At 31.5% G+C, this 23,984-nt stretch overlaps 3 protein-coding genes across 3 annotated transcripts; 1 reads left to right on the top strand and 2 right to left on the bottom strand.

The window, feature by feature from the left end:
* Positions 1-1,988: 1,988 nt before the first annotated feature.
* On the bottom strand, positions 1,989-9,073 carry LOTGIDRAFT_218945 (hypothetical protein). Its single transcript, XM_009062204.1, has 7 exons — positions 8,974-9,073; positions 6,593-6,669; positions 6,113-6,187; positions 5,772-5,811; positions 4,540-4,592; positions 4,133-4,261; positions 1,989-2,550 (listed from the first exon to the last, which is right to left on the bottom strand). The coding sequence occupies exons 1-7, from the start codon at positions 9,024-9,026 to the stop codon at positions 2,438-2,440; spliced, it is 540 nt and encodes a 179-aa protein (XP_009060452.1). The 5' UTR covers positions 9,027-9,073; the 3' UTR covers positions 1,989-2,437.
* Positions 9,074-11,445: 2,372 nt separating this feature from the next.
* On the top strand, positions 11,446-13,377 carry LOTGIDRAFT_165191 (hypothetical protein; the record flags this gene model as incomplete). Its single annotated transcript, XM_009062205.1, has 5 exons — positions 11,446-11,926; positions 12,179-12,284; positions 12,568-12,781; positions 12,967-13,047; positions 13,189-13,377. 5 exons carry the CDS (start codon positions 11,446-11,448, stop codon positions 13,375-13,377), a joined length of 1,071 nt encoding a protein of 356 aa, XP_009060453.1.
* Positions 13,378-16,041: 2,664 nt separating this feature from the next.
* Positions 16,042-22,805, bottom strand: LOTGIDRAFT_218948 (hypothetical protein). The gene is made up of 14 exons (XM_009062206.1): positions 22,671-22,805; positions 21,034-21,163; positions 20,803-20,861; positions 20,349-20,460; positions 20,151-20,180; positions 19,949-19,996; positions 19,612-19,726; positions 19,326-19,397; positions 18,992-19,071; positions 18,783-18,861; positions 18,242-18,415; positions 17,061-17,575; positions 16,940-17,040; positions 16,042-16,867 (listed from the first exon to the last, which is right to left on the bottom strand). Exons 1-12 carry the CDS (start codon positions 22,787-22,789, stop codon positions 17,526-17,528), a joined length of 1,068 nt encoding a protein of 355 aa, XP_009060454.1. The 5' UTR covers positions 22,790-22,805; the 3' UTR covers positions 16,042-16,867; positions 16,940-17,040; positions 17,061-17,525.
* Positions 22,806-23,984: the final 1,179 nt, after the last annotated feature.

Genomic DNA, 23,984 nt, shown 5'->3' on the forward strand with positions numbered 1-23,984 from the left:
ATAAACAATTATTACTACTGTTCTAATCTTATATATCATTAACTATAATACACACTTTCCTAACAAATGTTAGATCTTTAATATCAAATATGAACTTCGAGTGGAATTGGTTTTGATTTCCAGGAAATTTCCTATACATATGCAAGCAGAACAGATTTTGGTACAGCAAAGTGTTTCAGCTCTTCATTATTAATCTGTATCTGTCATACATGTGATTGCAGGTTATTACTTAAAAGAGAATATACATTTCAATTGTTATTGATATATTCTATCATAATTGGCAATAATTCATAAATATTACTGATCATATGTTACTGATGTGTGTCATAGATAAACAAGGTCTATCATATTAATGTCTACATTGAAAAAATATTACTAATAATCAAAATTACTTCAATTTACAAAGTTATGAAAGCAATCTTATTCCTCTTACTGATCCAAGCAAACTTTTCAAAATAATTTTTATGATATAGAATAAATATGTAACTAATATGATGTCCATTAGGGTTTAAATAAATTATTATATATTATTATTAATACATAATATCATTATATATAATATATAATGATATTATGTAATACTAACAGTATCTTGAAACACATGAGGCTAGAGTTGGTTACCTTACTGGTATCAGAATTAATCAACTGTCTGACAATGTATACTGATATATCAGATATCTCAGGAGTTCTAGTTGAGGATGTTTTTATCAACTACTGACTATGAAGAATGATATTAGATTAGCTTGGGTCAGTAAGAGTCTTTCTACAGTATAAATATAAAAGCATAAAGAAATTCATTCAGTCCTTTTATATACAGTAAATGCCATGTGATTGAGGAACACAATTCACCACACATTGACAACAAAATATCTCTTTTAAAAATGATCTATGAAGCCAAACTTATTATTCTCATAAAACAATAAGTTCGCCAAAAACAAATTATGAGAAAGAAAATGAGATAGGATGGGGGGGGGGGGGGGGGGGGGGGGGGGGGGGAATCCTTTAGCCAAAACTACATGTATATGAAGAAATATTTTTTTTGTAATGGTTTTACAATTATCTAATTGGAAATTGAATTACAAATTCACAATCTTAGCATATATCACATTTCTCTTTATAATAAAATTATTCTCAATTAAACAAAACAATAACAAAACAATTAAAGGAAGGATTTGTTTTAATTAATTTCAAACTTAAGAGAAAAAATATTTGTATAAATTTCCACAATCTCTGTTTCATCTTTTCTGTAAGTGACTCTACTTGCCATCAATGATCTGACAAAATTGTAATGTTCTTGATCATAAGATATTCTACTAATCTTGTGTTGTGTTCAATTAAAGATTTACCAAATTCTTGTGTACAATTGTAGGATATTGCAAGTAACTTCGACTTGTATTGTCAGCACACTTTAGCAGTGTTGGTTTTGACAACTTTAACACTTATTTGGCCAAATATTCATTTAACATGATCCTAATAAGAATTTTTCAAATCATGGACGGCAAGAGTGGTAGACTAACCCCACAGAAAACAAACATTTAGGTCTGTATTTTCATCAGATTGATTTAAGCAAATCGCTGAAAGAAAATACCCCGGAAATTTCTCAAGTAAGAATTAATGTCCTAATATCACATTGTTTGAATGAAATAATAAGTGTTATGTCAATGGTTATTCATCTGTTTTTTTGAACATATTTTCGTAAAATTCCAAAACAAATCATCAGAACTAAGTCTAAATTAAATCTCTTCCATTTATGACACATTGGGGGAGAAAAAGAAGGAATAAAAATGAGTAAATGAAACAAAAGGAAGTAAAATATGATTTGGCCAAGTTATAAATCCTTGATCCTGTAACAAGTATAAATGCAATAATCTTTTTCTTTTCCATGAGCCGAAATTCAAAATATACTTGATAGTTGATCAAAAATAAACTTACCCAAAGCTACAATTCTCTCAAAATAAAAATTGGCAGCATGCCTCAGTCGGCCCTTTGTCTTCAATAGACAATTCCTAACCCTTTCAACACCAGCGGCTGCTCTAATGGCAACATATTATGTTAGTAAGTTACAACAGTCTTGAAGTTCAGGGTATATTAGTATGATGTTTTATTTTTATTCACACTTGGCGTTCAGAGGATTAAGGGTTGTCATCATTTAAATGGCATTAGCAAAACAGTTGTGTTCATTTAATGTTCTAAATCAAAAAAAAAAGATTGCATGACACAACTGATTGCACATAGTCGGGCAATATTGTTACATTACTCAATAACTGATAAAGCAATATTTTGATGAGAATGGTAGTTTGGGATATGCTCGTATGTGCAAGGTCTTTAAGGTCAAAGCCCTGCACATTGAAACGTATCCTAATGTGATTTACACATATTATATATGATACTCTATATACAATGATAATACAACAATATTTAAATAATTAACTAAATATTATAGTTCCATATCTTGTGCTTCATCTTCAGAGAAATCACTCATGGAACTTTCACTAGAAGATTCTTCTTGTTCTCGCAGCGCTGCTGACGTTGCATATTTTTGTACATATTCTGAAAAAGGTTGATTCAACAAAATTTGAAGTCTTTAAGGCCTTCTTCTCCATTCTCAAAACTAATCATATTTTGCATCATTAAAATCGAAATTGATCAAGCTCTTTAATGATACTTTGAAATGAAGTTTACTCTCACATATTTTTAGAAAGGCTATCAAGCCCACTATCTCACTGTTGTTCAGGTGTTTAGTGACGTCACAAACGATTTTGATTCAAAAGACATTGCTCTCTTTACAATAGATGACATAATTTGCATTTTTTACATTCATTGTGTTCAAAACAGGGTCTGATATTACTATCAGACCAAATTGCAAACTTTTCAAGTTCTGATAAATCATGGAAAATATTAGGGCTGGGTGATATTGGTTCAAGTTGATATCACGATATTAAGCATTAATGTATCACGATATGGGTATATATCAAGATATTTTTCAAATTTGTTTTTTACTGGTTTTTGAAACAAAATTATGATCTAGAAATTTTAAATATAACATAAGATAGCTTGCGAGGCAAGATAACATACGCCCACTGGCAGTTGTCAGAAATGATAAAACAGTCTTTAGTGACTAAAGTACGAATTTTCTCATATTGAAAAAATTTTATTAGTTTGAATTCAATGATATATATATTTACTGCCAGTTATTTATGCTAAGAAATTCCACAAAATTTTTAAAAATCAATATCAATAACCCAAATACAACAAACAATTAAATCACACAGCTCTAATCAAGGGCAAAAAAAAAACTTGACGCGCGTTTACAAAGTCTATGGCAATAACTCAAAAGAGAACTTGTCCGAGATCTTATCAATTCCAATGATCACACCAAGTTTCATCAAAATTGGTTGAAAACTGTAGCTTCTATTGTGCTCACGAACAAATTTTGACACGTTTTTACAAAGTCAAGGACAATAACTCATCGAAAATGCGTCAAGTTAGAACTTGTCCGAGATCTTATCAATTCCAATGATCACACCAAGTTTCATCAAAATTGGTTGAAAACTGTAGCTTCTATTGTGCTCACGAACAAATTTTGACACGTTTTTACAAAGTCAAGGACAATAACTCATCGAAAATGCGTCAAGTTAGAACTTGTCCGAGATCTTATCAATTCCAATGATCACACCAAGTTTCATCAAAATTGGTTGAAAACTGTAGCTTCGATTGTGCTCACGAACAAATTTTGACACGTTTTTACAAAGTCAAGGGCAATAACTCATCGAAAATGCGTCAAGTTAGAACTTGTCCGAGATCTTATCAATTCCAATGATCACACCAAGTTTCATCGGTTGAAAACTGTAGCTTCAATCCTGCTCACAAACTATTTTTAACTAATTTCAACACATTTTAACAATTCGAACTTGACCGAGAAAAAAAACATCTGTTTCAAATATTAAGTTACTTGTTAAAATTGTGTAGATGATCTTATCTGAACAAAAATGTGTTGATATATCATGATAATTACCATATATCACAATATGGCGATATTTCGGTATTTGTTAATAAGGCGATATCATTAACAATATAAATTCCTATGCCCAGCCCTAGAAAATATTCAATATATGATATCAGAGACACCAACCTTTCACTTTCTTTTTATATTCTTCTGGTTTGTGTAAATATAGGGCTGCCGCATCCCCATTTAAAGGATCTATAGGATTAGGATAGGTGAGTAACTGGGGTAAAAACGATTCAAATATATTTAATAAATCTGAAATAATAAAGTTATAAAATTACTTGTATGTTTGCATTTGGAAATCATAATCTTAAATACGAATAACTTAAATATAAATATATGCTTTATAATATATAATAATGAAATATTTTCATTTAGAATAGTTCTCAATGTTGTGCTTCAACTATAGATATAATGTATGTGTAGTTATAAATGAGTTAATGTAAAATGTTTTAACTCTCTTCTGTATCATATTAAATCAAGTTATGCAATCCATTTCCTAAATATTATGACCTATGGATTATTATACCTACCATATAAAGCTGTCCATGCTTGATTTATAACATCTAAACATACTGTACCAGACCTACAAATAATAATAAACAAATATTATATCATGTAGTGTAATACTGTATAATACACCTATAATATACATCTAGTTGTCTTACTTTGTTTACTAAGCCATCTATCTAATAATCAATTTACCAATTTAGTTGTTATATTAAGGGAACAATTTTCTATGTTCTAGAAAGATATCTTTGCCTTTCTCAATTTCAAATTTCATTATACTAAAACCCTAGGCCTACTTTGACATGCAGTTGGTGAAAAATTTTTTTTTACAAAGTTTCATAAACATCTGTTAAGAACTAAAGGGCTTATTGCAACTATTCAGGATCATAGAGGTTAACACACAAGCTCATACTCCTTCTTCTACATGTACATCTAATTCTTGACAAACTCTTTGTTTGTGTGTACTATTAAAATTGAAAAAAAAAGTGTAAAATCAAGAAAAAGCTAACAGACTGATGTGGGTACTGACAAGATATGTTCACATAAAGAGATGTGATAGATAAAAACCTGTGTTGATATAATATAATAATAAGCAGCTGATTCATGCATCTCTGTCAACTATTCCAATAAATCATTGATCACTACCCACTATATAGCTATCACATAAATATTTTCCTCTTTAAGCTGCATATTGTGGCTAAAACTATATCAGCAAAGGACACTTTTGGTGCTCTTAGGAATAAACAAGTGATTGCCTAGCAATGAAAATTGTAGTCTCTATTGTGTTTACAAACAAATAATGACGCATTTTTTCCCAAGTCATGGGCAATAACTTAAAAATTCAAACTTGTCCATAATCTCATCATTATAAATGATCACACCAAATTTCATTTAAATCAGATGAACTCTGTCACGAGACACGTTTTTTCCTACGTCAAGGGAAATAACTCAAAACCGTTAATCGAAAGATCGTCAACTCCGAACTTGACCAAAATATCATGAATATGATATGATCATACGAAATTTCCTTCAAATCAGATAAAAACTGTAGCCTCTATTGTGTTCATAATCCAATTCTGGACTGACCGACAGACGTATATGGGCGTATAGGTATTAAAAGACTCATTCCAACAAATATACTGAATTCAAATGAGAAAAAATAGACCTGCATAACTAAATCCACAATTTTGGGATAAACTGCAATATTATAATAATCAAAACAAAGAAATGATGAGCAAACAAAACTTAAACTTACACTTCATCTATATTTGGATGGTAAATTCTGTTCATAAAACCTAAAAATAGTTTAAAACATAATTATATATTTGAATATTTTTTGGTAACTTTCTAGTAATGAATATTTTTATACTTTGACTTTGATTGCTGACAGGGTTTGTTCATCATTGGATGATTAACAATTCTGTTACAAAATGTACAAGAAACTTGATTGAAAATGGGATTATATGAAAGTAAAAAGACAGAATTGAAAAATCAATGAAGTAAGAAGATTAGACTTAAAGTAGAGGCTTCAAGTGTCTGCAGATTATTGATCTTAAGATAGAAACAAATCTTAACATGTCAAAATATATACACTACCTATTGATGGAGATTTAAAAGGGTATTTTTCTGGTAAATCCACTCTAACTTTCCATACACCACCTTCATATGGAGCTGTAAGCAAAAAAGAACTTCATATTAGGGCTTAGCAAATTTAACCTATATATCAAACCCTGTCTGTCTTAATGTGGTCTTAAATTTCACTTTGAAAATATTATGCCTTTTTTCAACACCACCTTACTGAGACATAATATCCTACACAAATTATGCTTTCAATATATTATGTCTGAGACATATATGCTATTAATATCACTTGACTTTTTGGTTTTTTATAAGCAAAAGACAAGAAAATTAAGTCTCAGACTTACACTAGTCTGAACAGTATTGCAACCTTCAGAAATGCCAGACTAGACCTACTAATTGTTGACTGATTTAGACCACCAGAACTTTATTTTTCACATTTAATTGAGTTTATGGGATTCAGTTATAAAATACTTTATCAGATTTAGTTATACTTACTTCCAACCGGGCCATAAAATTTCACCGAGAATTCATTCAAACCACTTAATATGGTAACTTCATGTCTACTTTCAATACTAAAGCATTTGTTAAGGTTTTTTTTTTACCTGTAAGCTTATACCCTATTTTGTTTATATCCATAACTTACATGATCATTCTCTCTGTCCAAGATCAAAAGTATTCTCATTTTCACTTTCTTCAAAGTTGACCATCATTTACAAGTATCATTGTAGTTAGTATTGTATAAACCTCAATACCAATTGCCTGTTGTCTCTGCTGGTGATTGTGATTGTCAATGTATTAAAATAAGAGCCTATACACTACATTTTGTAATGGGTGTTGATAGCAAATCAGGTCACTACTCCAAAACACCTGAAGCCAATCTTCTACTTATTTGGTCTACATTTATAATGTATAATTGGTATTCTGTTCTTTCTAATCAATTTTTGTGGTATGAAGAGTGAATAACATGCCAGCATGTAGGCCAGAGAAAGATGTCCCTTACCTATTGTGAAAGTTTCAACTTAAAATATCCAAGAGTTAAGTGACAAATGGATACAAAAAAGTCTTAACCAGTTACATAAGTATTATGAATCCCATTATTTTTTACTGTGCTAGCAGATATTACATTATGAGAAAATGAAATGAATGAATGGAGTTTCACGCCCTACTTTTCTGCACCATGTGAGCTAATGAAGACGGAAACGCCATGCAGGGTACAATGAGGGAAATTTTGCCAGGACAGCAGCATTTGTGTGATCTTTTTCGATTTCCAACTGTCGAGAGATCTTGAACGTACACAGCCTGTATCAAACGGGGCCTGGGTTTATTTCCCATTCGAACGACTGGACGCTTAAACCATGTCAGCCCCTCTTACCTGCGTCACTGACAGGGGCAAACCAGGTTGAAAAATCTGAGGGTATTATCTCAACCTATGTCGGGATTGAACCCTGGACTTTCAGGTTAGCGAACCACCGCGACTCCCTTAGATAATTAGACATGGATTCTGATTGGACCAACAATCAGCAATAATTTAACATACCAGAACACACCTTCGAAAATAAAGATTTGCAGGCCCATAACTTTCAAAATACTCTTGTATTATTTAATACAAGAATTCTCCAATTTGATGTTTAAAATAGTTACTCAATGTATAGAAATTATGCTAAGGACATACAAAAAACATCAAGCATGAAAAGCACAATTCTGCACCTTGAAATTAAATCAGAATAAATAAGTGGACCATCATTTCATTGTTATCAATTATTGTAAGAAACCTTGCTTCCAAATAAAGAGTGTGTTTGTTAAAACATTATAATGATAATTTGGGCTTCTTTAAATATCCTGGGTCAATTTCACAGATTACTGGAAAATTCTGCATTACACTGCCATAGTTTAAGTTAATCATGTTTACAGGTAATATGTCAAGACCGACTACAGCTTGTGGCAGTAATAGCTGAAGGCTTAGCCACAGATTTTCGACTGCTCACAGGTCTAATTTAGAGAGGTATCACATGAGCACAGACATGTTTAATTTGTTGGATAATTATGATCTATTCAAAGTGGTGTTTTCATTAAGACAAAAACATATCTGTTTATAGTCAATATAGTTTGCCACATTTCATGCTTATTATATTTGACCATATGTGACCTGCGTCTTCATAACACTAACATTACCAAGGGAAATAAGTAGATCTATTGAAATGTAACATTTTGTTGTGTTGACTTAAAAAGAAAACTCATTGTCATGTCAGTGAATTTAATTTTTTTAAAGAAAAAACATATAGTTCATTTCTATAACTTTGATGTCATTTCTTTCTTAATAAGTGAAAGTTTATTGTTTTGTTGGGTCAGGTCTATTTTTAACTTGATGGCTGATGTCAATGTGTGTTAATGTAATGAATGTTACGTTGAATTTGTTGCTTGTAGACATCAATATTAATGATAAATATTTGTCAGTATTTTGTTTTAGATTTATTCTAGCCAAATCTTATGAAAGGAACAACCATTAAATACAGTTGTTTTCCTTCTATCATGACCTTTTCATAATTTAACAGTGACCTGTTTACCTATTTGTTTCCACACTGACAGGTTTCAGTGAAGTTAACAGCCTGCCACCAATAATCTACACAACTGCATAATTCATCAACTTGGTAGCCTTCTAAAAATTATAGGCATACTTAAGATATATACGAATCATCGTATTAGCAATGACATATTACAATCCAAATAATCTTTAAAAAAATTTATGACGAAAATCAATTGTTGATAAAAAAAAAAAAACTGGCCAGCAGACAAAATTATGACCAAATATGCCATCATTTGGATGTCCACTGGCTGCTAACCTTGGAGAATATCCAGCCTTAAATAGTAAAGGATACAGTTTCAATATATCAGTGTCCGTACGCCGTTTACCAGGACTTGGTGACGACATTTTGCTGGATAAAGATAGAAAATATTCACAGATATGACTTCCAAAACAACAGCTATGGCGGAGGCAATCTGTATAAATGACGTAGAGTCACGTGACAATAATAAACCACGCCCTTTCAATAAACGCCAACAAATTATTTCTCTAAAAATTAATCTCACTCTAATCCAAATCCTCTAAATCGCATTTCAAAGTTGGGGCAATTTGAGATATTTCTTATTTTCATCGGAAAAGTTCTGGAAACACCAATTTGTATATGTCTAAGGTCGAAGGTCAAAGGTTGATTGACAGCCATAAATGTATTCATAACACTGGTCAGCTGTTCATTGTAAACAAACCCACATGACTGGTTTCCATATAAACCATTCAGTTGTTAAGACCACGATTTAATTTTTCTAAATAACAAATATTCCTTTAATCATTATCTGTAGATTATAGTTAATTATATAATTATTTATTTTCAACTATTTATGACCATAATTTCATTCAAGGAAATCAGTATTTTGTGCAGCAAGTTATACGATTTTAGGCTCCACCCTCTACTCATAAATTAACCGAGTTATAATTCCATGTATAAACATCGAGTATCTGGTACGTCATAAATCCTTTTTGATGGAAACATTAAATATTCATAGTAAATAAAAAGATCTTTCTGTTGAAAAAAAAGTGAAACACGAAAAAAGTCTGAACTAGAATCCCTAATGCAAGGGAAGGAACTCTACTTCTCATCAATTTCTTTTGACAACAATAATAAAATTCAAGCTTTATTCTTTGACAAAATTGAAAACTAATATGTGTCAACTGACAAATTGAGAACCATTATCTATTCCATAATACATTTTTAATTTTGTTTTTAAATCTTCTGTTCTATTGTAATGAAAAAATATATGTTTACTTGTACATCAAAACAGTAACTAACAGTATATTCGGTAGTTCGTCGGCTGTAAAGAGTCATACATATACAGTACATTGCTTGGCGACTTCTTGCAGCCGAATTCGGAGTGTTATGCATGTCGTACAGATATCGCACCATTATATTTTAGTCAAGAATAAGAGATTAAAAAAAAAATAATAAAAAAAATCACAAAAAATGCCTATAAGCCCAGCCTAAATGTGATTCTATTTCAACCGATATATAGAGAATAAGAGATTAATTTAAGTCACAGTGCTATAAATATCAGGGATAGTATACGATTGCTTTAAATTTCGAGTCAATTCGGTAATTGCAGCTATCTTTTTTCGGTTGTAAAATCCGAACTAGCGTTGTCTAAAATAGTAATATAGTCAGATTTACAATTTAGACTTCCCATGCTTTTGTTATCCTGATCAACACGGTTTGTGTCACTAATGGAATAAAGAGTCTTGCCTATAAGTTTATTTTAGCAACAGGTATATTTGAGTCCGACTTAATGTTTTTAGGAACAAATTAATGATCAATAGGAACCTGCCATTAAAACTCTACTTAGATAATCAAATGTGATAGAAAGAGGTTTTAATGAAATAATCGATGCAAACGAGTTTTGTCTTTCTCTATCCCCGAACAATAATTTACCCATAAACTTGAAAATAAACCCATGATCTGGAAACTTGATCAGAATAATTTAATATCACAACGTAATACAGACTACAGAATCAAACACTGATTGATGGATATTCCCGAGCTGCTGGATTTCTTAAGGTAAGACTAATAATTTAAAGTGGAACCATGCAAACACTTAAAACAGAGCCTTCAAGTTCATTGTCACGAATATGACATTTATCATTTGTACATAATTGCATCTTCACAATGTCAAGCTATTACGAACTTCGTGTTATACCTTAACTGAAATAGCCACCTTTCTTGTATCACGTAATAAATAGATTTGATTGGATTGTATACTCGGAAATAAAGCCGACCAGAGCCCTCAACAGAAAGGTTTTAAACCATCAATATGGCTTATTGGTTACAGATTCCTGCCAAAGCCTCTGATTGGCTTTATTCGCTAGTGTACAATACAATCAAATCGTTGGATTTTCAATCTTCTGTGACACAAGAAATGTGACTATTGCAGTCAAGGTATAAGACGAAGTTCATAATAGCCTGTCATTGTGAAGATTACATAATCGTAGCATATTCATTCGGTTTTGATATCAACGACATATAGTAGTCTGGGGGACAATTTTACAAATTTTGATAAGAGATTACAGAATGGCCCATATGTCATTTGAAAGGACACACTTCAAAGAAAATAACGTTCGTGTCGACAGTTGTGATTCCATGGGTTCCTATGTTATATATAACATTATCTGTCAGTCTCACCGAACCGACGATTGACTTTTAAAGAAAATTCATGGCTAAATGTTTCAGAATATGAAGTATTTTACTGCGCCAATCTTATCAAGATTCTCATTTTTTACAGTTACATCTGTTTAACTCAAAACCATGTCTAATGTCACAGATATAGGCATGGTCAACCTGTCGAATTTTACAACCGAGTTTGCTTACAACTACACAATGATACCAAACATTACTATGATTACCAAGATGACAACAGATGAAGTGACAGACTATAACAATTTTACAATCGACCCAGTTACAGTTACAACAGAGACTACAGCAATTACAACAGAACCTACTACAATAATAACAGAACCTATAACAACTACTACCTTGGCAACCACAACTACCATCATTACAACTTTACTGATTGCCTGTTTCAAACCGCCACCAGTCAGCAATGCTCTATATACCTTTTCTGGTTTTGATGTCATCTACACCTGTAATAGCGGATTCCAGATGACAGGCGCCTCCAGACTGGATTGTGATGTTACTAATGGTAGATGGTTCGGCAGTCCACCCGCTTGTTCACCATTAGACCTAAACCCAAGAATAGACAATACCATCAACATCCCCGAAACTAAAGGTAAACGTTTTGTGGAATTATTTTAGAAGAACTATAGACGCGCACGGCGAAAAAATACATTAATGTTTTTGTAATTCATTCAACATACTGTACGCATAGAAGACAGACCTAATTGCATACTTCAGATCGAAACGATGTTTATCTGAAGAAAAGTTTCTAAAGAATAAATTTCTTTTGGCAACAATAACATAGTTATATCTGTATTCTATGGCAAAATTGTACGACATCAAAACTAACATTTTCTTTTTGCAGAACCAATAAAAAGTTCTGATATACAATTCATAGTGGCTGTTATTGGTGGATTACTTGGATTAATAGCACTTATTGGATTACTGCTCTTAATATGTTATTGGTGTGGGTAAGTTGAAATTTATCAAATTTTGAAACATGTTGGATTAAGCCAAAGATATTTATATACTGTCTCGTATGACGAATATTTCAATCGATAGGGCAATAGGTTGAAGATTTTTTTTCGTTTACAAAAATAAATTCTGATTGGTTAATTGATGGACGATCAAATATATGATTTCAATGAAAAGTGCCAAGATTATGTGAAATCGGGTTTATCAGCTGGTAAGCTTCATCAACCGTTTAGAGGTCTTTAATGTTTCCCGCATATAATAACCATTCTCTTGCTCCAGATGCGGGGCACCTATATGCAGAGGTCGTGTCTATCCAGATAGAAGACAATCCTGTTGTTGTGATGATAGAAACAGAAGGAGAATTTCTGAAGGGGATTTAAGAGTCTATCGCGGTAACGTGGAGCACACATATTTTGACTCAGGCAATTCATTGGTGGATCTAGAAAACGGACGCTATGTCCTTCCTTCTAAAAGTATGTTGCCAACGCTTCAGGTAAGTATACATCATATTATTTAACAGATGTTCTACAAACCCTCCTATTTGTTTTGTAAATGATAAATTAATCCGAAATGTAAAGTTAATTTGTAGATAAAATGCTTCAAGCAAACTTATCTTAACTTTGCTAGGAAGGAGTTCATCATCTCCCATATTGTTTCTTAAGCTATATTATATTTCAGGACACTTTTACAAAGGAAGAACCCGCCAAAACGGAATCAAATGGCGCCGTAACAAGATTTCATCATCACATTGACGATGAGGTAATTTTTTTATTATTATTATTTCAAACTACATGTATTCTGAACATAGCAAAAGAAACTCTTCGGATGTAGATTTTTCTTATGGATAATTAGATATCTTTTTCTTTTTTGAAAAGTTGGTAGTTCTATGGTTCTTTTCAGATAAGAAGCAATTCTATTGACCTCAGAAATAAAAGAAGGGGCTCCATTGATGTCAGATCACATCACGATCAACTCTCAAGTCCATATAACAATTCTAAAATATACAGAGCTCAAAGAAAGTTCCAAGCAGTCAATTCTTGGATGCCGCATTCCAAACCTATTCGGAACATTAACACAAGTACAAAGTAATATTTTATATGTTATATTTTTGAAATCAATAAAGATTTAGACTTTATTGTTATAATGTTATCCTTGAAGAGGTAATTTTGGCAAGGCTGTAGAACAATAATCTTAATTGACCTTGATCAACCGAGTCCATGCAATATTCACTCTTTTGAAATCAACATATACCCCATCAGATTAAATCTGAAAATCGAATGTTCACCATCAGATTGAAACTGGGGATCAGCATGAGAACCATAAGTTTGAAACTTTGAAACTGGAGATCAACATATTCACCATCAGATTTAAACAGGAGATAAACATGTTCACTATCAGATAGAAACTGAAGATAAAAATGTTCACCATCAGATAGAAACTGGAGATAAACATGTTCACCATCAGATAGAAACTGGAGATAAACATGTTCACCATCAGATAGAAACTGGAGATAAACATGTTCACCATCAGATAGAAACTGGAGATAAACATGTTCAACATCAGATTGAAACTGGAGATAAACATGTTCAACATCAGATTGAAACTGAAGATAAACATGTTCACCATCAGATTGAAACTGAAGATAAACATGTTCACCATCAGATAGAAACTGGAGATAAACATGTTCACCATCAGATAGAAACTGGAGATAAACATGTTCAACATCAGATTGAAACTGAAGATAAACATGTTCACCATCAGATTGAAACTGAAGATAAACATGTTCACCATCAGATAGAAACTGGAGATAAACATGTTCACCATCAGATAGAAACTGGAGATAAACATGTTCAACATTAGATTGAAACTGAAGATAAAAATGTTCACCATCAGATTGAAACTGAAGATAAAAATGTTTTTAAGAACAGGGGCAATAATATTTTTCAATTTTTCTGATTTTCGTTAGGGTTCATCTTTGGGTGATTACATACACTTACACCAAGTTTCGTCAAAATCTGTCAATAATTAAAACTTCTAGAGCGTTTACAAGCTAAAAAACGCGTTTTCAAGAACAAGGGCAATAACTCATATTAATTATATTCCGATTATTCTGATTTTCAGTAGGGTTCATCCTTTGGTGATTACCCATACGAAGTTTCATCTAAATCCGTCAAGATTTGAGCCTTCTGGAATGGTTACAAGCTAAAAATTTAAGCATTTTCAAAGACAAGGGCAATAATTCATACTAAATATTTTTCAATTTTTCTGATTTTCGATAGGCTTTATCCCACCAAGTTTCGTCGAAATCAATCAAGAAATGTGCCTTGTAGAGTGTTTACGAGCAATTGTGGACGGACGGACAGGGTGACAACAATATACGCCCCCCCCCCCCCCATTACATGTGGGCGTATAAAAACTGGGTCTGATTTTGACATTGTTTGGCAAACCATTAGGCATACGCAACAGCCATTGACAGACAAGTGACTAGGTTGAGCTCTGAAGGTTTTGTCCACAATACTGAGTTGTTTCAAAATAATTATGGAATTTAGAGTGTTAGATTTATTGCCATCATAACTTGCTGGGCTGAATAATTTCTATATCAAGTTCTTAGCATGTTCAGTATATTTAATTGTACCAGTAGGTAATTATTGAACAAGGTAGAAAGGTATATTAAACATATACTATATATAACAAAATGTATTCTAATGATAACTATATCAGTATAAAATAATATATATGATTAACTATTTATGAAAACCTATTTACAATGTCTGCCTTTGAAATCGAGAAGTAACATGATGAAATTATTAACTAACTAACTCAAAAAGTTGTGGACTCACACAGCTTAGTGAAGGGCAATAACTTCATGCATATCAGACTCGTACAAGATTAAGATTAAGATTATTGAACATCCACATGTCAGGAAATTAAATTTCATGCTTAATTTGTCAGCATTGAACAGAGATGATAAGTTTAAAATTTATTTTGAACATTTATTTCTATTCAATCAAGCTGTGGTTATGACAATAATTAGGAACAAAGCTTTGAGTTTCAATCAAGTATGCAATTATCCTTTAATTACAAAAATTCAGCATAGTGAGAAATGATCACTTTATAGTTGTCACACAATTTAAACAAAGAAGTCAATCATATACATGTACTCAAAACGATCATTAACATTGCTACAACGGCATTCTAAGGATTTAGATGCTTGTACTTCTTTCCAGAGAAAACAGCCAAGACTATTATACAATACAGTGTGAATCTTAGAAAAAAGATTTATATGATGTCTAAAATCTTAATGAAATAACAGAGACTGTATGTCGACCTAAACAGAAACTGTGAGCAACTGGATTTTCTTTATGAATGCTAATGGCCTGGAGTTTAGAATATCTCTGAACTGAATACACCTTCATACATTAAGTTTTAGATTACATTAGAAAATTCTGTATGCAGCAAATCACAATTTGGAACTTGAACTTGCATCCAATTCCATTAGGTTGATGATCGTTTCTTGGTTCTTAGCTATAACATACATATGGAGAAATTACAGCCAATCTACTGAAACACATTTAAGAGTAGGTTGACATACATCCAGTGCAGTGTTTTAGTGGTTTCTTACTAATAATCTATTATCTATATTACTAAAGTATTGTCAAAATCTGAGATCAAAAATAAATCTATAAGGTATATCAAATTTGGAATAAATACATGAACATTAGTTTTATATACATCTTTAACCCAATATTGCATGAAAACAAAAATTGCAATCAATAGACTTAACATTGATGTAAATGCCAACTTTTATTGTATACTATGCTTTGAAATATTTTAAGTGCTGACATCACTAGTCAGGTTTACATTTTTAAAAATAAAATAGCGGTAATAATATTACTGATAATTGTTCCAAATATCATATGAACAAGAACTTGTAATATATTTTAACCTACTATAACAAATCTTTAACAGTATTATATGTCACATCATAAAAATCTATATATAATTAAACAATGAGGCCTGCCCCCTTTCAAATCAGTAGTAATATACAAAATACAAAGAATAATGTACTAGATCAGCTTTATCAAACAGCAGCTTGAAATGGTGTAATTTCTCTCATATGATTGCTACAATTCAAGCCATACTGCTTTGATTTTTTTCTTGATCTTCACATAGTTGTTACATTTTAAAAATCATATAATTTCATTCCTTTCTAATATATCCAATATAGTGTGTGATGTTTAATCTGAATATAATTACATGCATAACTAGTTACTTAATACCACTTTGTGTTTGACAAAAAAGTAACCATTTATCTTTATCAACTGCATTGAATTATACCTAATTTAATCACCAGTATTGTGTGATTTCTAACAATAATAATATTTTCTATTGCAAATTAAATATCTTCAATTGTACATAAAAATGTGAACAAAAGAAATCATATAGAGTTATTCATTACTATCATTGAGCAATAGGCTTACACACCTCAATTTAGGGTATTTACATACATTTTAAAATACATGTGGTTTTCCCAGCTTATTATAAACAGTGCATATACACATATCAACAATAGAAAGTTCATTCAGTATCATTTCACTCTGAATGGTCAAACTTAATAATTCTTGTGGTGCATGCATAATCTGATGAAGAATTATCTGAAATTAATGACAATTCCTTAAAAATAACAAAACGTGTCTCATTTGCTATAATTTTACATTATTCAACAATAGCTGCATTGAAAACATATCAGTTCTAGCCAAAATAATAAAGTTTCATTTTTGTCACCAAGAACCAGGAGATCCATCTACAGTTTTATAAAAAAAAAAACAATTCGTAGAGAAATGAGGCTTGATGATAAAATGTTCATACATAATTACTGAACAATACTTAGAACAACACAAAGTGTAAAGAGTTCAATCAAAACCTTACTGTTTTCTCAATTTACTATTCTCATATCAATATGGTATGTTTTTTTGTATTAATTTTTTACAAATAGTTACAAAAATACTATACAACAGGATTCATGCTTCAAAACTAATTATCAACATTCAATTTGCAACTCATGGTTGGAATTCAGCAACATGCAGTTCGAACTGTTAGTGCCTATTTGGAAATTAATTTTGATACATATATCCAGAAATGTGTTCTCAAGATCTTATCAAATGAAACTTAAATAGGTTGTATTATGTATCCAGGTTAAAATTCTTCTATTATGCTTCTCTTATCTTATATCATTTCTATGTCTGCTTTCTTGGTACAAACTCATTTATTTTATCATATACCAATTCTGAAAGAAAATTATAATGTGTACTTTCTAAACTGACAAATCCCAAGTTGTCACAAAAGTAGGCATTCAGCAATTTTCAGAAGTTTCCTTAAAGTTGAAGCAGACTCAGTAGTGTCTTCTTGGGCGAGACTCTTTACTTCTGGTATTAGTAGTGATTTGTCAAGTGATAGTAATATTGCGACCTAAATATAGTCCTTAAATCTAGAAATTTTGGGAGATAATTCTGATACTTAAAAAACTAACTGTTGTAGCTATTGTAATTATACATTTTATAGTCATTTTGGATCTGTATCTTACTAAATTTTGGTCTTCATTTACTTTGGTTTACAAAAACTAACTTGAAGTCATGAACGACCAAACTCTAATATTTACCAGAATCACACGATCATGTGACAATACTGACATGGATCCAGTAAAAAAAATGGCCATTCATTACCGTGATATCTTGCATAACTTTCAAGTAGGCTGTTTGAAAAGTAGGGAGTAGGGGTCAGTCAACATCAGCTGGCTCTCGGAATAACAGCACAATATACAGTGCACTAGTTATTTAAGGCTAATAATGACTTTTTTAACTAAACTAACTAAAGAGCATATCTCATGGGCAGTATAGGATACCGTAGAAAGTTTAATTTCTTCATTGGAGAAAAGGTAAAAAATTTGACTTACTTCGCCATTCAGGTACAGATAACTTCATTTCCTCAAAAGACTGATCGTAAGGTTCTGAGGTAGGTTCATCAGTTGGGTCAGCGTACTGTTTCAAATACGGGTGAGCTAAGGCCTCTACTGTATTAATACGTCTTTTAACATCTAATTGTAACATTTTTTCTAAAAGACTTATTGCTGAAAACATTATGAAACAAAGTAATAAGAACATGATTTACAGTACTTCAGATATGTTCAAAGATAGAATTGTGATTATTGTCTATCATAGATTCTAATAATCCTGATAATCTTTGTGATGTGAAACTTCTATTCAGTGAGTTGCTTAATTTGTTCATGTACTTTTTTTTGGAAATTTTCATAAGGATTTTGTATGTGGAACAGGTTTCAGCAGGATGAGATGCAGTCTAGACATAACAGTTTGAATGTTCATTGATCATAATCCAAAGTAACAGAATCTCTTATGTTCTCATAGAGGGAAATTCTTTTTTTTTGAACTAAATCAACTTATTATTATAACAATAAATCAATCATGTATAATCATTACCGTGAGGATTTGCCCCAATAAATACTTCACGAAAATCTTTCTTCTTCCACTTTGGCAAGGATTTGATAAAGGATCTAGCCTGAAATACATCTTAATCTTTTCAAATTCAAATAAAAATAAAGAAATCTGGGTAAAATTTTCCAATTGGATGGTGAAATGAGATTTTTGAATAAAATGCTAGACACACCATTAGTTTGTCTCATACTTACATCAGGACTTTGTATATCTTCCATCAATTGATCATCTGGTGTACCAACTAAACATAATATACGAGTTAGTTGATCAATATCTGATGCACAATATTAAGGAAACAGACTTGATTCAAAATGTCCTTACTATTAAACAGGCAAATCACAAGTGAGACAACTCTAGTCTATCTTTATGAACTTATTGGTTCATACTACTATCGGTTCGTACCTGAGATATTAACATAAAAACATTTGATTATACTGATAGTAAAAGGTCGAAGTCCGTACAAATATTTATAAACTAGTTTCAATGTATCAGTTCCCTATTAAAGTCTTGACTAAAGTAAAAGGATACGATCTGTTCCAGGAAAAAGTGGTTTTCCAGTTAACATTTCAGCCATTATACATCCAACAGACCATATATCAACTGTAACATTTAAAACATTTACTATACAACAATTATCAGAACACTATAATAGTGTTAATCATACTATGATTTGACCTCACATGATATTATTTTAAAAGATGTATGAAAAACAAAAATTCTAGAGCAAGTCAATTCAATTCATGTAGTTAGATCATTCAGCGCTCAATAATTTGCTAGGCTCTAGAATAAAAAAGTAAATGTAACTGATACTAACCAGTTTGATCATAGTTCATCCAATTTAACATAATCTCTGGAGCTCTATACCATCTTGTAGCTACATACCCTGTCATGGTATCTTCAGTGTGTCTAGCTAAACCAAAATCTAAAATCTAAAAAAAAAAAGAAAAGCTTACCGAGGCAATTTTGTTAATTCAAGCATAGAATCATAATATCTTAAGATTTCAACAATTCAATAAACATACAATAACTACTTTCTATCTCACATCTATCTCATTTTACGTTGAACAAATCTGAATATCCCAACATGGCAAGGCATCCTAGAAATGTGTAGGATTCAATAATATATATCACACTAACTTACAAAATCTTACCTTTAATTCACAATCTTCATTAACTGCCAAGTTACCTGGTTTAAGATCCTATAACAGAAATAGCATAAAGCTTGTGAATTCAACAGTGTTACTCAAATTGTCACTTAGAAAATTGTAATTTTTAACTTTTAATAAGAGGATGAATCTTATAGATCACATGAAATTCATAAATATCATAAAAACAAATTCAAAGCAAACTTACTCTGTGGATGATTCCAGCTGAATGAATGTACTGAAATGTACAAATGAAACTTTGATGTTTATAAATGACATTTTTAACAAGTTATAAGGTGACATAATGACAATAAAGATCAAATGAAGTTTGACCTAATTCTGGAATTAGATAATACATGTATATATCTAGTACCAGTTTAAATGAAAGAAAGAAAGAAACGGTTACCTTTAAGCCACGTAAAATTTGATAAACTAAAAACTGTACATGATCATCACTCAACCTTTGTGTTTTGAGTATATTATTCAAATCAGCTCCCATCAATGGTGTTACCATGTACCTGAATGAAAAAAAAAAAATTGCATAAGTTTTGATATATGAATATTGTGAAATGTATGTGATTATGAATCATATTCCTATAGTCTAGCTATAGATTATGGTATCGCCAATCACTTTCAACTTCTATATAGGTTCAAATAAATAAATAAGTTACAACTCATCCTTTAATCAGTCAGCATTGATTTTGGTAATGTGCACATTAAATCACTTTTGACTTAGAATTGTTCATGTGGCCAATATGTAAAATAGAACATAGAAATTTAAAAGTGAATGATAGTATGGCAATATTGAAAAATATCACAAAGTCTGACTTTTTGTGTAATCATAATTTACTGAAACTTACACATCTTGAAATGTCTCGAATGAAGTCTGAGGTGTGAAAGCATCTAGCAAATTAATAATCTGCAATACAAAACATATTATTAGCTTAGAAGTAGGTTAAAAGAAGTGTTGAGAAAACAATCGTTTATAAATCACAATCTATACTGGTAGTTCATTTATTCTTGTCATGATTTCTACAATATATACTGGACTGACATCATTCCTTTTACCATCTTATAACCAAACAACTCACATTTTCATGATCCATATGTTTCAACATACATAGTTCTCTGTATGTTCTCTTAGCATGTATATCACTTAAAAAGGGTCTAGCTAATTTTTTGATAGCAACTTTTTCATCACACAGCTGATTTACAGCAGAACTGAAAAGAAAATTTGGTTTAAAACATCATCCTAAACCCACTATAACATTATAAAGCATTTGAGTTTGATGCATAGTTGGAAAGACAATTCAATCTGGAAATGTGCATTGTCTGAATATGCTAGAAATATTCTGATTGAGTGGATATTCAAATGTTGAGAATAGAACTGTCTGATAACCTACTGTTATACAAACATATCATCTGACCAATCTATAAAACTAAGGCCCAACTAAAACACTAAGACCAATCTATAAAACTAATACCAAACTCTAAAACTAAGTACCGGTACAAAGGTTTTGCTATTTAAAGGAGTAAACTATGAATACACATATGCTTTGCTGATAGAAATTCAGAATGAAACCTAATTAAATAAAAACATGCAACAGATAGACTTCATTTTCTTGTTATTTTTTTAACAACCCTCAGTTCTGCTCAGTTTGATAAATCTTGATAAAACATACTTGAAGAAAACATACAGTCAAGAACCTAATCTCGTGCTAACTAACCTATTTTTCATGGATTTCCAGAGAGGATTAATAATTTACATGTGTGACCTCGCGTGACCTCCACATTTGCTTGTTTTGATAAATATGGGTTATCTCTCCAATATCAGTTAGTAGAATGAATCCAGTAGTTTCAAGCAAGGTAAAATGTATTAATGTATACTTTGACAAATACAAAATGGTGGATTTCAGTTATTACCAAATGTCACCATTTTTTATCGGTCGAATTTCCTTATAATCCCTAGCTGTAATCGCAATTCCAAGTGTCGTCTGCTAGAATATATTCCAACGAATGAAGTCACGTGATCGACTAGCGGATTCCGTGTGAGCAGAAAATTTCTATGGAACACAAAGTGGACCATATTCTTATGTTGTTCCAGTGACTTTTAGTAATAAATCACGCTACGTATCTTATTTTGTCTGTCAATATTTTTTTTTTTAAATCGTGGTTCTTTCAAGGAATTTTCACGATATTAAATATAAATACTAAGAGAAGTTAATTATTCCAACCGGTATCCATACAATGTGTTTTTCTCGACTTATTTATAGATCAAACATTGTACACGAAAATAGGTGACGCATTCTGTCGCCGTTGTCGAGTTGGTTGCTCATGAAATATGGTTAAAGTGAGAGATTCATAAAGAAAATCGAAACAAACCAATTTGAATTATTTTGTAGAATATCAGAGGAAACATCTAAGACATCTAAAAAAAATTGTTTCCGTTTTTTTAACTTTGTCGAAATTCAGTCTTGAATCCTTATATGCATGAAAATAGGTTACAGCACTGTACTGTGTTTAGATCTTAAGCAGAAAATGAAAATTATATTAGGCATACCTAAACAGCAAACAGTAGCAAGGTTAATCAGAATAAATTCAAAATTTCGTATATATTTCATCTGAGATACGCATACGTTGGATTCAAGGTAAAATGTGGGCATTGGCTAAAAGGATATTGGGCAAGGCTAAGGCAATGTACATCAAGTAAATCAAAATGTAAACATACCAAACCTGACCGTAAGCTCCTAATCCAATGGGATTTAGAAGTTGATAATGTTGCGGCACGTCCCATACAGTTTTATTCAGTTCGATCCTATAAAAACCTGGCTTGTCCGACGCCGACATTTAGATGCGTTGCATGAGAAATCCCAAATTTAGAACAGAAATAGTACGCCAAAAGTTATTTTGATTATTAATTTCTTGGAAATTGTACTTCCGGTTTCTAACTAGAGCCACTAGAGGTCGCTTCGATCTTTTTGGTCACGATTTATCCAGACATGATAGTAATAGAAGTCATCGTGTTTTAATGTTGAAGACTAATCTTAAATGGATATTTGTTGTCTTAACAGCTTATTAATAGGAAAGAGCTCATTTTGGGCGATCTGTATGGTCAGAAATATCTGCACGCATCCCATCCTTTGATAACTATTTTTACAGCCATCGGGTGTAGTAGGGTCAGAAAATTTTCCGCACCTTCGAGAGTGCTTGAAAAAACTGAAAAAAAAAATTATTTCCCTAAGATACTGCGGAAAGATGGATATTTCTGTAGTTTAGTCGCACCATTAACCCTCCCTACTACCCATTTCATCTCTTGCCGAAATTCAGAAAGACGACCATTATGGCGCTGTATTTGGTTCAAAATAGGATCCAGATCGATGCTAATATGCAATGAACTAAATCAAAGAATATCATAACGGTTATCATATAAATCATCTTGGACCTAATAAAGAAATTCATAATGCGTATAATCTACATTTACGGAAATAACATTATTGGGACAATTGTCTGTGGAAAATACAGAATCATAAAAACTCCGACTGCTTCAAATTTTCTGGAATAATGAAGAAAAGCGATTAGTGGCTGCAGGTATAGAAAGTAAATTGTTTTAGACTATATACTATAAAGTACAAAGACTATGAAAATGAAAATATTTAATTCTGTTAGATAATTCTACATCATCGGTGGGGTCAAGTCGACCACGAACAACTATATCCTGTAGATTTTTATTTTTCGAATAAGCTATGACTAATTTTTTGTAAAAAATAGTGGGAAATTTATTTTGTAACTTTGTGTAGTATCTTTTGATAAATTGGGATGCTTGGCAAGAAATGTTATTGAATGGAGCAACAAATGGGATTTTTTGAGAATCAAACTGTATATTTAGACCACATGGTGAAATAGTTTTTAGTTGATTCATCCAAAAGCTCTCCCTGTATAGTCTTGAACTTTTAGGGTTGGTGTCTTCTTCTGCGATGACCCACATGGTGCAGAAAAGTAGGACGTAAAACTCCATTCATTTTTTTTTTCATTTTCTTCTGCA

The sequence above is a fragment of the Lottia gigantea genome (assembly GCF_000327385.1).
Source record: "Lottia gigantea unplaced genomic scaffold LOTGIsca_50, whole genome shotgun sequence".
In the NCBI taxonomy this organism is placed as follows: domain Eukaryota; kingdom Metazoa; phylum Mollusca; class Gastropoda; family Lottiidae; genus Lottia; species Lottia gigantea.

What these genes read in the sequence shown, in the direction of transcription:
- LOTGIDRAFT_218945 (XM_009062204.1), bottom strand. Translation starts at nt 9,026, where the DNA reads ATGTCGTCACCAAGTCCTGGTAAACGGCGTACGGACACTGATATATTG. An exon ending in ATTTTATGGCCCGGTTGGAA is followed by an intron (nt 6,188 to 6,592) that starts GTAAGTATAACT and finishes TTTTGCTTACAG; the next exon opens with CTCCATATGAAGGTGGTGTA. An exon ending in AGCATGGACAGCTTTATATG is followed by an intron (nt 4,262 to 4,539) that starts GTAGGTATAATA and finishes TTATTATTTCAG; the next exon opens with ATTTATTAAATATATTTGAA.
- LOTGIDRAFT_218948 (XM_009062206.1), bottom strand. Translation starts at nt 22,789, where the DNA reads ATGTCGGCGTCGGACAAGCCAGGTTTTTATAGGATCGAACTGAATAAA. An exon ending in ATGAAGATTGTGAATTAAAG is followed by an intron (nt 19,727 to 19,948) that starts GTAAGATTTTGT and finishes TTTTTTTTTTAG; the next exon opens with ATTTTAGATTTTGGTTTAGC. An exon ending in GATGAACTATGATCAAACTG is followed by an intron (nt 19,398 to 19,611) that starts GTTAGTATCAGT and finishes TAAATGTTACAG; the next exon opens with TTGATATATGGTCTGTTGGA.